The 14,186-nt window shown below is 47.2% G+C and overlaps 1 protein-coding gene across 7 annotated transcripts in view; it reads right to left on the bottom strand.

Annotated features, from left to right (window-relative positions):
- Positions 1 to 2,885: 2,885 nt before the first annotated feature.
- Positions 2,886 to 14,186, bottom strand: part of slc20a2 (solute carrier family 20 member 2) — a 100,136-nt gene continuing 88,835 nt past the window's right edge. For 4 of the 7 annotated variants that reach the window (XM_029763803.1, XM_029763806.1, XM_029763805.1 and 1 more), the window contains exons 10-11: positions 9,230 to 9,314; positions 2,886 to 4,102 (exon numbers count right to left, since the gene is read on the bottom strand). In XM_029763803.1, coding sequence (XP_029619663.1) covers positions 3,938 to 4,102; positions 9,230 to 9,314 — 250 coding nt within the window. In that variant the 3' untranslated portion in view covers positions 2,886 to 3,937. Of the gene's footprint in view, positions 4,103 to 8,555; positions 8,641 to 9,229; positions 9,315 to 14,186 lie in introns of all 7 variants that reach the window. The other 3 variants (XR_003879543.1, XM_029763807.1, XM_029763808.1) reach the window with 3 other exon arrangements.

Here is a 14,186-nt window from a genome sequence, read left to right as displayed (position 1 = left end):
ATCATCCCCCCCAATTACACTACTGATATCATCCCCCCAATAACACTACTGATATCATCCCCCCAATAACACTACTGATATCATCCCCCCAATAACACTACTGATATCATCGCCCCAATAGCACTACTGATATCATCCCCCCCAATTACACTACTGATATCTCCCCCCCAATTACACTACTGATATCATCCCCCCCCCCCAATTACACTACTGATATCATCCCCCCCCCAATTACACTACTGATATCTCCACCCCCCAATTACACTACTGATATCATCCCCCCAATTACACTACTGATATCTCCCCCCAATTACACTAATGATATCTCCCCATCCTCCCCCCCCAATTACACTACTGATATCATCCCCCCAATTACACTACTGATATCATCCCCCCAATTACACTACTGATATCATCCCCCCAATTACACTACTGATATCATCCCCCCAATAACACTACTGATATCATCCCCCCAATAACACTACTGATATCATCCCCCCAATAACACTACTGATATCATCCCCCCAATTACACTACTGATATCATCCCCCCCAATTACACTACTGATATCCCCCCCAATTACACTACTGATATCTCCCCCCCCCATTACACTACTGATATCTCCCCCCCCCAATTACACTACTGATATCATCCCCCCAATTACACTACTGATATCATCCCCCCAATTACACTACTGATATCATCCCCCCAATTACACTACTGATATCATCCCCCCAATTACACTACTGATATCTCCACCCCCCAATTACACTACTGATATCATCCCCCCAATAACACTACTGATATCATCCCCCCAATTACACTACTGATATCATCCCCCCAATTACACTACTGATATCCCCCCTAATAACATTACTGATATAATTCCTATCCTCCACCTCCCTAATAACAACACGGCTACCCAAACGCCTGGGGGGGGGGGGGGGGGGTTGAATCTCATAACCTGTTCTGTTGGGTATTCCTGAAAACAACGGTCTGAAGCTACAACAGAGGAAGACTAAATGCCCCAAATGGGCTATTCCCTACATAGTACACACTACGTTTGACTTGAGTCCTATTGGGGTAGTGGTCAAAGGTAGTGCACTATATAGGGAACCAAGGGTACCATTTGGGACAGGCCCAATGAGGGGGGGGGGGGGGGGGGGAGACATCACTGACATGATCCTTTCTCTCACTCTGACCAAACACCCAGCATCTATGGGCTGGGGCTGGGGGGGGTCAATCTAGAGTCTAGACAGAGATGGTGTGTGAATACTACACTTTTGAGCTAGTTCGAACACTGGTCACCGGATTTTATAACCTAACTTCTGTTTCCCCTGGAAAGAAAAAAAATCAAACGTTGGGGACTCCCTGCTGGTTTAGGTCATTTCACTTGAACAAACAGACAGTCACCCTGATCCATATACTAACAGTATATACATCCTCCAGTATTGTCTCAGAGGGCTGGGATATACAACAGACAGCACCAATGGGCCTGAACATACTGCTGGGCGGTGTGTGTGTGTGTGTTGTCTGAATACAGGTGACTAGCTGGTATAGGGGCTTATAAAGGCGGTGTGTGTGTGTGTGTGTGTGTGTGTTGATTTCAGTATTTTGGCTGCTGCAACACTTTGACGTGTCTGTGTGATATTGGCATGTTGCTATGACAGCAAGTACGGCAGCTTACTTTGGCATGGTGTAACTCACCCTGTTGAGCTGTCCTACCCAACACACACACACACACCCCTCTAATACTGTACTTGGAACACAAGATAATATCCAGTTCACTACAGAAAGGAAACAGTTTGTTTGTTAAATTGCTGCAAATAGTCAAATTGATTTGTTTGAAGTGATGGTTCAGAATACTGAAACTGATAAAAGGGTTTCCTCAGGATCTTTGGTAAAATATTATTCTGAAACTAACAAAATGAGAAAGCCCCCCCCCCCCATGTGCTCAGTTAAAATGTTAAATAATAAATGAAACGGACAGAATATTGGGTGTATTCTTATACCTCACCCAGAGTGAAAACAAAAAGTATTCATAAAAAGACAAAATACAAAACCTAAAAAGACACAAAACCCCATGATAGTTTACAGTACAAATGACATTATAGAACACATAAAAAAAACAGGGTATCCATCTTTAAAACATACAGAACGCAGTTCAACCGGGCTTCTGGTAACTGGTTTCTATGGTAACATCTGTTCTTGTCAATGAATGTTCTGTATGATGTCATGTTTCATGTGGAGCCCAGGAAGAGTAGCTGATGCTTCAGCAACAGCGTGTAGGGATCCTAATAAAATACAAAAATATATATATACTGTATACAGTACCAGTCCAACGTTTGGATACGCCTACTCATTCAAGGGTTTTTCTTTACTTTTTACTATTTTCTACATTGTAGAATGTGCAATGCTGTCAACTAGGCAAAGGGTGGCTACTTTGAAGAATCTAAAATATACTTTGATTTATTTAACACTTTTTTTTGGTTACTACATGATTCCATATGTGTTATTTCATAGTTTTGATGTCTTCACTATTCTTCTACAATGTAGAAAATAGTAAAAATAAAGAAAAAACCCTTGAATTAGTAGGTGTGTCCAAACTTTTGACTGGTACTGTATCTCTGAAGAAAAAAAATTGCAATCCCAGCACCATGGGAGGGTTTTATGGTCGCCGTGGCAACAACACCTTCCTTCCTGTCTAGCATGTAAGGGCAGTAACTTCCTTCCTGTCTAGCATGTAAGGGCAGTAACGGTAATGGTAGGCTATGAAGGGTCAGAGTGGTTTGGTTGAACAACACACATCTTTTTGTTTTAAAGCTAAGCTGCAGTACAACAAATCGCACTCAAATAATCCAATATTACAATATGTACAATTTTTCTTTTGGGCATTAAGGATAGCTACTGAACCGACTACACCGTTGTCTCCTACTGCAGGCAGCCGCTATTAACGCAATGAAAGATATATATATATATATATATAAAGATAAGATATAATTATAACTCTGTTAACTAGTGATGACCGAAACATTGTGTTGACTGCATTTGTCTTTTCATATTATTGCCTGTAAAACAGTAGAATCCTAGTGTCTTAACGTATATCTGTCCTTAACACGTCTGTCCGTAACACGTCTTCTGTCCGTAACACGTCTTCTGTCCGTAACACCACGTCTGTCCGTAACACGTCTTCTGTCCGTAACACCACGTCTGTCCTTAACATGTCGCCTGTCCTTAACACGTCGCCTGTCCTTAACACGTCGCCTGTCCTTAACATGTCGCCTGTCCTTAACACGTCGCCTGTCCTTAACATGTCGCCTGTCCTTAACACGTCGCCTGTCCTTAACACGTCGCCTGTCCTTAACACGTCGCCTGTCCTTAACACGTCGTCTGTCCTTAACACGTCGTCTGTCCTTAACACGTCGTCTGTCCTTAACACGTCTGTCCTTAACACGTCTGTCCTTAACACGTCTGTCCTTAACACGTGTCTGTACAGCAGGTTGTTTTATAAGATTGAACATATTAGTTTTTTTTATGCAAAGAAAAATAAAACAAAAAAATAAAGATTCCTTCAGCATAGAAGTCAACAAGTCTCTTGACCAGAACCCAGGCAGAGTGTGATCTAACCCTCTTCAGGACTAGAACCCAGGCAGAATGTGATCTAACCCTCTTCAGGACTAGAACCCAGGCAGAATGTGATCTAACCCTCTTCAGGACTAGAACCCAGGCAGCGTGTGATCTAACCCTCTTCAGGACTAGAACCCAGGCAGCGTGTGATCTAACTCTTCTCCCCTCTAGACACAGTTTAATTAACCACTCCATCCATCTCTTATCTCCTACTAGCCTCATTCTTTGTATCTCCTCTTTCTTTACCACTCTTCACCGTCCCCTCTCCCTCTCCCTCCATCTCGTCTTTTCTCCCTCTCTCCTCTCTTCCTCAGACATAAGGGAGGATGCCGTAGACGAACAGGGCCATGACCGCGGCGCTGAACAGCCCCGCCACCGGCACCGTGACAAACCACGCCAGGAAGATGTTACGGAACAACCGCCAATCAACCGCCTTCTTGGAGCGGATCCAGCCAACCGCAACCACTGAGCCCACCTGGTCACCATGGGGGGGGGGAGAGAACAAAATTAACCGCAGCACAGAATGGGTTAAATTGATATATATTTATATGAGTTCAGCCAGTGGTCCTGGTCCACCAAACCTGGTCCAGGAGAAGGCTGTGCAGCCCTGAACAACTAACTGCTCAAGACCTGACCTGAGAGTCAGGTGGGTTAGTTAATGCAGGGATAGAACAAAAGCCTGCTGTGAGCCTAAAAGCACCAGTGTTGGTTGGTGACAGACCACTAACGTGAAATCTCCTAGGTTAGTAGTGACAGTTTGATTTCAACACTTCCATTTGTAGGTTTCTTCATATCAGTCCGCTGAAGACTGAAGTTACCCGTTTTACTGTCTGATTTCACCACCCCAAAATGGAATCCACCCAAAATGGAATCCACCCAAAATGGAATCCACCCAAAATGGAATCCACCCAAAATGGAATCCACCCCAAAATGGAATCCACCCAAAATGGAATCCACCCAAAATGGAATCCACCCCAAATGGAATCCACCCAAAATGGAATCCACCCCAAATGGAATCCACCCCAAAATGGAATCCACCCCAAAATGGAATCCACCCCAAAATGGAATCCACCCCAAAATGGAATCCACCCCAAAATGGAATCCACCCCAAAATGGAATCCACCCAAAATGGAATCCACCCCAAAATGGAATCCACTCAAAATGGAATCCACTCAAAATGGAATCCACCCAAAATGGAATCCACCCAAAATGGAATCCACCCAAAATGGAATCCACCCAAAATGGAATCCACCCAAAATGGAATCCATCCACCCAAAATGGAATCCACCCACCCAAAATGGAATCCACCCAAAATGGAATCCACCCAAAATAGATTCCACCCAAAATAGATTCCACCCAAAATCAATAAATACCTGAATGTGTGTGTGTGATTGTGCATGTTCCCTTCAGTGCATACTTATGCAATGTTCAGGCTTCCACAACATCACATATCTGATCTCACATATTTACATGAAATACTTAATGATCAAACTAACAATGAAAACAACTTGTAGTCTGTACTCGGAACACAACCATCCCAGTGGAATTAGTGTGCTGGGTTATGTGATTTACATGTACAGTGACACATCCAAGCATGCTCCATATGTGTGGCGGAAGGGCGGGACAGAGTGTGTGTGTGTGCGTGCGTGTGTGTGTTTAGCCCTCTATGGGGAGGTACTGAGAGCAGAGAGAATTGGTGTTATACGACCAGTGTAACCCGAGGTAGCAGCCCTGTGACGCAAAGAGCGGGAGTCTAAATCTGTTGTGTGTGTGTGTGTGTGTGTGTGTGTGTGTGTGTGCGTGCAGCAGTCTAAATCTAGACTGGGTCAGGAGGGACTGCCCATGTTTCACAGCCAAATTCCAATCCTTTTCCCCAATTATTGAAAAAAAATATCTGATCTGATAAACAGAACTGTGTGAAAGCAACCAGAGAATCTGTGTGGCCCTGAGCAACTCAGATGGAATCTAGCTAACTAAACATTGTGAGAGAATGGCCACGTTCCAGACAGGCGACATTTGAAGCTGCACTGCGAGCATTAACCAACGGTTGCATGATGTCATCAGCTGCACAGTCAGGCATTGAATGGCGATATCATATGATATGGTTGGCTGATGTGTTAAACACCTATCCAGGTGTTGAGATCTGGCAGGCGACTGCAGTGTAGTCGGTCTGGAACGCGGATATTGTATGACGCTGAGCGAATTGAGCAGCGGACTAGTCACTGCACATCATCATGCCAGTTTTTACAGGGTTAGGGCGTCATCTCAGAGATGTATTAGTTTAATAACGGAGTACGGAATTTCTCGTTATTGAACTGGGTTCAAACTGAATGGTCCGCCCCTAACCTGCACTCTTTCCTGTACTCACACACTACACAGGTCTTGGTAGAGGCCACCTTGGTGACACCAGGATCGTAGTCATTAGGATACAAACAGAAAAACAACTCAAATTATACTTATTGGATTTGTTCAATAAGAAAAGCTAGTTTTCCATTTCCGTTGCAAAATGTTTTTCCTACGGTGTGCCCTAATGAATATGACCCTGATCGTGAGTTGAGACGAGAGCAACCTCTGATCAATTGGTCAGTGGTCTTAACAAATCAACCAATCACCAGAGACAATATGGACATCACAATCATACGACAGACATAGCTAGCTATTAGCATGTTAAAGAGAGTTAGGTCTACTGCTACCAAGGAAGTGGAGGAGAGAAATCAGGAGAAATGGTTTAGCATCAGGTTGATTTTAGTGAATTTAGCATTTTTAAATCAATTGAAAAATACAGTTTTGTTTCTTGAGCATTTTCCCCCAGCTGATGACAAATGTACCTAAAGGAAAAGCCTGACTTGCTGAAGTCCGTTGCTGAAATATTGCTCAATGATGCAGTTGACTCAGAGTTCTAGAGTGTACAGTAGCCAGCAGATGCAACCCGCTTGCTTACACTAGTGCAACCCGCTTGCTTGCACTAGTAACATTTGCGATAATGAGGCAATTTGGAGATCAAAGCATTTCTCATCCCTGGATTGACGTACGTTTTCCCTGAGCCATATCTCGTGCCGTCTCCATCTACAAAGGAAGTCCGTTTGACCCTAGCGCGGCAGTCAGGAAGTCCGTTTGAACCTAGCGCGGCAGTCAGGAAGTCCGTTTGACCCTAGCGCGGCAGTCAGGAAGTCCGTTTGACCCTAGCGCGGCAGTCAGGAAGTCCCCGTTTGACCCTAGCGCGGCAGTCAGGAAGTCCGTTTGACCCTAGCGCGGCAGTCAGGAAGTCCCCGTTTGACCCTAGCGCGGCAGTCAGGAAGTCCGTTTGACCCTAGCGCGGCAGTCAGGAAGTCCGTTTGACCCTAGCGCGGCAGTCAGGAAGTCCGTTTGACCCTAGCGCGGCAGTCAGGAAGTCCGTTTGACCCTATCGCGGCAGTCAGGAAGTCCGTTTGACCCTAGCGCGGCAGTCAGGAAGTCCGTTTGACCCTAGCGCGGCAGTCAGGAAGCCCGTTTGACCCTAGCGCGGCAGTCAGGAAGCCCGTTTGACCCTAGCGCGGCAGTCAGGAAGCCCGTTTGACCCTAGCGCGGCAGTCAGGAAGCCCGTTTGACCCTAGCGCGGCAGTCAGGAAGCCCGTTTGACCCTAGCGCGGCAGTCAGGAAGTCCGTTTGACCCTAGCGCGGCAGTCAGGAAGTCCGTTTGACCCTAGCGCGGCAGTCAGGAAGTCCCCGTTTGACCCTAGCGCGGCAGTCAGGAAGTCCCCGTTTGACCCTAGCGCGGCAGTCAGGAAGTCCCCGTTTGACCCTAGCGCGGCAGTCAGGAAGTCCGTTTGACCCTAGCGCGGCAGTCAGGAAGTCCGTTTGACCCTAGCGCGGCAGTCAAGAAGTCCCCGTTTGACCCTAGCGCGGCAGTCAGGAAGTCCGTTTGACCCTAGCGCGGCAGTCAGGAAGTCCGTTTGACCCTAGCGCGGCAGTCAGGAAGTCCGTTTGACCCTAGCGCGGCAGTCAGGAAGTCCGTTTGACCCTAGCGCGGCAGTCAGGAAGTCCGTTTGACCCTAGCGCGGCAGTCAGGAAGTCCGTTTGACCCTAGCGCGGCAGTCAGGAAGTCCGTTTGACCCTAGCGCGGCAGTCAGGAAGTCCGTTTGACCCTAGCGCGGCAGTCAGGAAGTCCGTTTGACCCTAGCGCGGCATTCAGGAAGTCCCCGTTTGACCCTAGCGCGGCAGTCAGGAAGTCCGTTTGACCCTAGCGCGGCAGTCAGGAAGTCCGTTTGACCCTAGCGCGGCAGTCAGGAAGTCCGTTTGACCCTAGCGCGGCAGTCAGGAAGTGGGTCGGATCTGCTGGCTAGAGTGTGCAGCTACATTCTTTTCTTTCCTCTCCTCAATATGTTCCAAATAGCACCCTATTCCCTACATAGAGCCTTCTGGGGCCCCTGGTTAAATGTAGTGCACTATATAGGGGATAGGATGCCATTTGGGACACAACCTGAGTCACCACTGAATAACACAAGACTGGAGTGGCTAATTAAATGAGAGGAGTGGTGTTATGATTGGTCTGCCTGAGGCTAGCCTGGTGCATTTCATTCATTCAGGAACTAAGATTTCACTAAAATGTTGCATTAGGTAACGTCATTACTTACACGATCCCACTGAGCTACACCATACTGTTTCAGACACCTTGGGATGATTTAAAACATGTCAATATCAGGTAGGTGAGTGAACTAAGTGAACTACGCTAACTATGGATAGATATTCACCACTTCTGCTATGCGTTGTGTGTGATGGTAAGAATTAAGTCATCTCATTGGTCACTCAGACCTTAACCAATCACAGCCGGAGGAAAAGTGCACAAGGGGTCAAAGCCGCAACTCAGAGTTGTGATTGGCTCAGATTCAGTCTAGTGAAGCTGATGGGAGGAGCTACACGGATTCACTAACCAACCAGCACGCCAATACCTTGCAGTGGGTGGAGCTTATTGGGATGCCCACATTAGAAGCAACAAGCACTGACAGAGCACTCATTACTTCAACGCAAAACCCACTGAATAGATGGAATAGAGAGAGAGAGACAGAGAGAGAGAGAGAGAGACAGAGAGAGAGACAGAGAGAGAGACAGAGAGAGAGACAGAGAGTGAGACAGAGAGTGAGACAGAGAGAGAGAGAAAGCGAGAGAAAGCGAGAGACAGAGAGAGAGACAGAGTGAGAGAGACAGAGTGAGAGAGACAGAGTGAGAGAGAGAGAGACAGAGTGAGAGAGAGACGCAGAGAGAGATGGAGAGAGAGACAGAGAGAGAGACAGAGAGACAGAGAGAGACAGAGAGAGAGAGAGAGAGAGAGATGGAGGGGTACAAAAACACAGAGAAGAGAAGTGAGACAAGGAGGAGTTGTAAGATTGCGGGAGCGAGGCAGGCAGCCCAGCCTCTTGAGGCTTTCAGCAAACAGCACACCTGTGGGAACAAACACACCACACCTACACACCTACCAGGTCGCAGTTGTAAATGAGAACTTGTTCTCAACTGGCCTACCTGGTTAAATAAAGGTGAAATAAATAAAATACACACCACACCAACATGCCATGTGAGTGTAAGGGTGAGATGTAGCTGGGAGGCGGTCCACCAGACTGGGTCGTACCTTGCAGTGTGTGGTACTGACAGGGATTCCGATATTGGAAGCAAACACAACAGTGAGAGCTGAAGCCAGCTCTATAGTAAATCCACTGTGAAGAGGAGAGAGGGGGTAGAGAGACATCCTTAACCATCAGTGTCCTGCCTTTTTACAGAAATCAAAAACACACAGGATGCCTTCACAGGCACTCACACACACAGGCCTTCACAGGCACTCACACACACTCACACACACAGGCCTTCACAGAAGTCATATCTCCCTCACTCGCACACAGTCAGACGCACACACAAGACAGACAGGCTCTCACATAAGACAGACAGGCTCTCACATAAGACAGACAGGCTCTCACATAAGACAGACAGGCTCTCACATAAGACAGACAGGCTCTCACATAAGACAGACAGGCTCTCACATAAGACAGACAGACACAGTAACTATTGCTAAGTGATTAACTGACATGTCAGCTTTTCTTTGGTCATTAAACAACAAACTGGCCGACGTCGATTCTATTACTTGAATTTCATTTAGTTCCGTTTTTTTGTGAGCCCAACGCCCGCGCGTCTAGAAGGAAATGCAATTATTCACGACAGAAATCAAGTCAAGAACTACGTGGGACGCTGGGCTGAAGGGAGTTGTAGTTTTCATTAAGCAAATATTCAACCTAGTTCAGCGCAGAAACGTGGTAATTAACTACAAATACCATAATCCATTGCGCTAGTTTTACAGTCTCGGATAGAGAGGGATCTGAGAGGAAGCATTCACTCTCACCAAAATCTGTCCTATGGGTTTATTTTGGACCTACGTTTGTCGCCTGCCTTCCCACCTTCAGGACAATGACTCGCATTGTTAGGTAGGAGACATGAGCATCTCCTCACTATATACAGATCTCTGGATGGATACACTTTTACGCCTGCTGTGTTAGGATAGATACACACACAGACCGCATGAGAGATAAAACTACACCATGACGAGGGGGACAGAGACAGTGTGCCTTATCTACTGTGAACAACTAGAAGAATGATTTCCTCAGACATACTTAGGCAGGCTAGCCTAGCTAAGTAGCATGACTACAGACAGTACAGTATGGGGAGCACAGAGATATCCTTAGATGGTCTGGCTGGCTGATACTGCCTGAGCAGAGATGATGACTTTGAGAGCACAGAGATAACCTAGATGATCTGGCTGGCTGATACTGCCTGAGCAGAGATGATGACTTTAAGGAATGAACATTAATAAAGTCATGAAATAAAAACTAAGTAATACACACAACTGAAATATTATTTCATAGTCATTTATTTCATAGTCCTGTTTTTCTATTGATGTCTACCCAATGTGGACCTGACAGAGACAATGGAATATTTTCAATGTTTTGGCAATTGAATGTTGACTATTTTTGGCTGTGGAATTTCCATTATAAAGCTATATTTCATTATGCGTTTGATTTTTTACAATCGAACCGAAACAACCTCAAAAAGCAGGACTATAATATAACCTTTAAAGAGTCTTACGATTACAACTTCCCCTTCAGGGAGTCATGTGACATGCACAGAATGTAAAATGAGTGGGGGGATTTTAGGGTGGGGGTTCCTGATAGGCTGGATATAGCACGTAAGTGTGTCTGTGGGGGGGGGGGGGGGGGGGGGGGGGCGAAGACGACACACTAGGTGCTGCCTACTGAGTGGCTCAAACGCCTGATTCACTGCTTTCACACACACACACACACACACACACACACACGCCAAAACACACACACACACACGCCAAAACACACACACACACACATGCCAAAACACACACACACACACACGCCAAAACACACACACACACACACGCCAAAACACACACACACACACCAAAACACACACACACCAAAATACACATCAAAGCACACACACACACACATCAAAGCGCACACACACCAAAATACACATCAAAGCACACACACACACACACATCAAAGCGCACACACACACCTCCCAAAGTGAGGAGACAGGAAGATGCATGGTAATGGCCACTAGAGGAAGGAGAGTCTTTAGAGCGACAGAGAACCACAGCTAATTGTCCTTTATCCCCAGCAGACAGGCTGGCGGCTGATGGAGGCAGACGGGTGTGAGAACAGGGAAGGAGAGGGGGAAGGAAGGACACAAGGAGAGATGGCAAGAGGGCAACAGAGAACAGGCAGTCTTTGTGAAAGACAATTTGTTCTTAACTGACTTGCCTAGTGAAATAAAGAGCAAGAGAGGCAGGGAGCATGAGAGAGAGAGATGGCTAGAGAGGGAAGAGAGAGAGATGGCTAGAGAGGGAAGAGAGATGGCTAGAAAGGGGAGAGAGAGAGAGATGGCTAGAGAGGGAAGAGAGATGGCTAGAAAGGGGAGAGAGAGAGATAGATGGCTAGAGAGGGGAGAGAGATGACTAGATGGTGGAGAGAGACAGAGGGAGAGGGAGAGAGAGAGAGAGGGGGGGAGAGAGAATGAGCTCATTGTGCAAAAGTGAAGAGAAGAGAAGCAGACAGAAATAAGAGTGATAGAGAGGGAGAGAGAGAGCGAGCGAGAGGGGATAGTAAAAGAGAGGGGGTAGTGATCGAGAGGGATAAAGAAGGAGAGGGAGAGAGAGAGAGTCTGGCTGGCATCCCTCTGCGGACTAGAGGCCAGACTCCCACTGCGGTGTTCCCTTTCCCAGAATGCAACACCATTGGCCCACTTCCTGCAGCTCTGTGATGTTCTTGCCAGGCCACCCCATCCTGTTTGATCTGTGAGGACCAGGGCACATTCTATACTCTACTAATTAGTGAGGAGAAGAGAGAGAGATGGGGGGGTTAGAGAGAGACAGAGAGAGAGACTGAAAGAGAGGAGAGAGGAGACAGAGCGAGGAGACAGAGAGCGAGGAGACAGAGAGCGAGGAGACAGAGAAGAGAGCGAGGAGACAGAGAAGAGAGCGAGGAGACAGAGAAGAGAGCGAGGAGACAGAGAGAGCGAGGAGACAGAGAGAGAGCGGAGACAGAGAGAGCGGAGACAGAGAGAGCGGAGACAGAGACAGAGAGAGAGGAGACAGAGAGAGAGAGGAGACAGAGAGAGAGAAAAGGGAGATGGCGAGGGAGCAAGCGAGACAGGAAGCGAAAGAGAGATGGTGGACTAAGGCTGCTGAGCTCTCTGTTCTTTCAGGGATTAACACAAAGGGTTGAATCAGTTTGGCCTCACTCTACTAGATGGATCCATGTGTCTGTCTGTGGGTCAAAGTGAGGTTAACATGAGCCCTGCTGTGTTGACAAGGAAGAAACACACACTTGTTTACTGTTGACTACAGAGAATCCTGAAGCAGCGTTCTAGTGATGTAGGTAGGGTTCTAAAAAGCAGCGTTCTAGTGAGGTGGGTCGGGTTCTAAAAAGCAGCGTTCTAGTGAGGTGGGTCGGGTTCTAAAAAGCAGCGTTCTAGTGAGGTGGGTCGGGTTCTAAAAATCAGCGTTCTAGTGAGGTGGGTAGGGTTCTAAAAAGCAGCGTTCTAGTGAGGTGGGTCGGGTTCTAAAAAGCAGCGTTCTAGTGAGGTGGGTCGGGTTCTAAAAAGCAGCGTTCTAGTGAGGTGGGTCGGGTTCTAAAAAGCAGCGTTCTAGTGAGGTGGGTCGGGTTCTAAAAATCAGCGTTCTAGTGAGGTGGGTAGGGTTCTAAAAAGCAGCGTTCTAGTGAGGTGGGTCGGGTTCTAAAAAGCAGCGTTCTAGTGATGTGGGTCGGGTTCTAAAAAGCAGCGTTCTAGTGAGGTGGGTCGGGTTCTAAAAAGCAGCGTTCTAGTGAGGTGGGTCGGGTTCTAAAAAGCAGTGTTCTAGTGATGTGGGTAGGGTTCTAAGAATGCACTATTCCCCAGTCTCAAGGTTCTAAGAAGCAGAACTAGGATCAATCCCTCAGTAGGGTTCTATTGAGGATGTAGAACAGGGATGGGCAACGCCCCCTTTTTGTAGGCCCGCAGACCAATCCCCCCCCCGACTAAGGAACTCAGTCTCAACTTACTGTTGAAAGTTAGAATAATACAACAAACAAGGCGCAATTTGGTAATTTGGTTGAGCATCAGCAGTCACTCAATCAGTCCATGTCAGCTAAAATGTTTTAGATTGGTAAATGAGTCTAGCAGCCAGCTATCTAAACTTGCAGTAATCATGGTCCAATTACCAACCAGGGCGGGGCCTATTGATCCTCAGTTATCATATTAAATAGGATGTGGGTACGCAGACCCACAAGCCACTGCGGCCTATCGTGATGAGTTTCATTTCCTCTGTGGCCCCAAACCCCCCCCCCCCAATCAAATGTTGCCCATCCATGATCTAGATTCTAGAGGGTTCTAGAGTAGAGGGGTTCTAGTGAGGATCAGGACAATAGAGTAGAGAAGGGTTGAGGACAAAGTTCTAGCAGTGGTTCTAGAGCGGTGTTTGAATGGTTCAGTTCAGAAGACAAAGGATTCATGCAGACTCATCAGACAGACAGACAGGCAGTCAGACAGGCAGTCAGAGTGGCAGTCAGACAGGCAGGCAGGCAGTCAGACAGGCAGTCAGACAGGCAGTCAGACAGGCAGTCAGACAGACAGGCAGGCAGTCAGACAGTCAGAGTGGCAGTCAGACAGACAGGCAGGCAGTCAGACAGGCAGGCAGTCAGACAGACAGGCAGGCAGTCAGACAGTCAGAGTGGCAGTCAGACAGACAGGCAGGCAGTCAGACAGTCAGGCAGACAGACAGTCAGACAGGCAGTCAGAGTGGCAGTCAGACAGACAGGCAGTCAGACAGGCAGGCAGTCAGGCAGGCAGTCAGACAGGCAGTCAGACAGGCAGGCAGTCAGACAGGCAGGCAGTCAGACAGGCAGGCAGACAGGCAGTCAGGCAAAGTGTATAAAGAGGAAGCCTATGAGTTTGTTTGTGCATTCCACTCTGTATGCATGAGTATGGAACATCAGGTCCACTATGTCTATGCATTGACATATCTGGGA

The sequence above is a fragment of the Salmo trutta genome, chromosome 9 (genome assembly GCF_901001165.1).
Source record: "Salmo trutta chromosome 9, fSalTru1.1, whole genome shotgun sequence".
Lineage (NCBI taxonomy): Eukaryota > Metazoa > Chordata > Actinopteri > Salmoniformes > Salmonidae > Salmo > Salmo trutta.
Note: the sequence above shows the minus strand (reverse complement) of the source record. Positions and strands in the feature narration are given on the sequence as shown.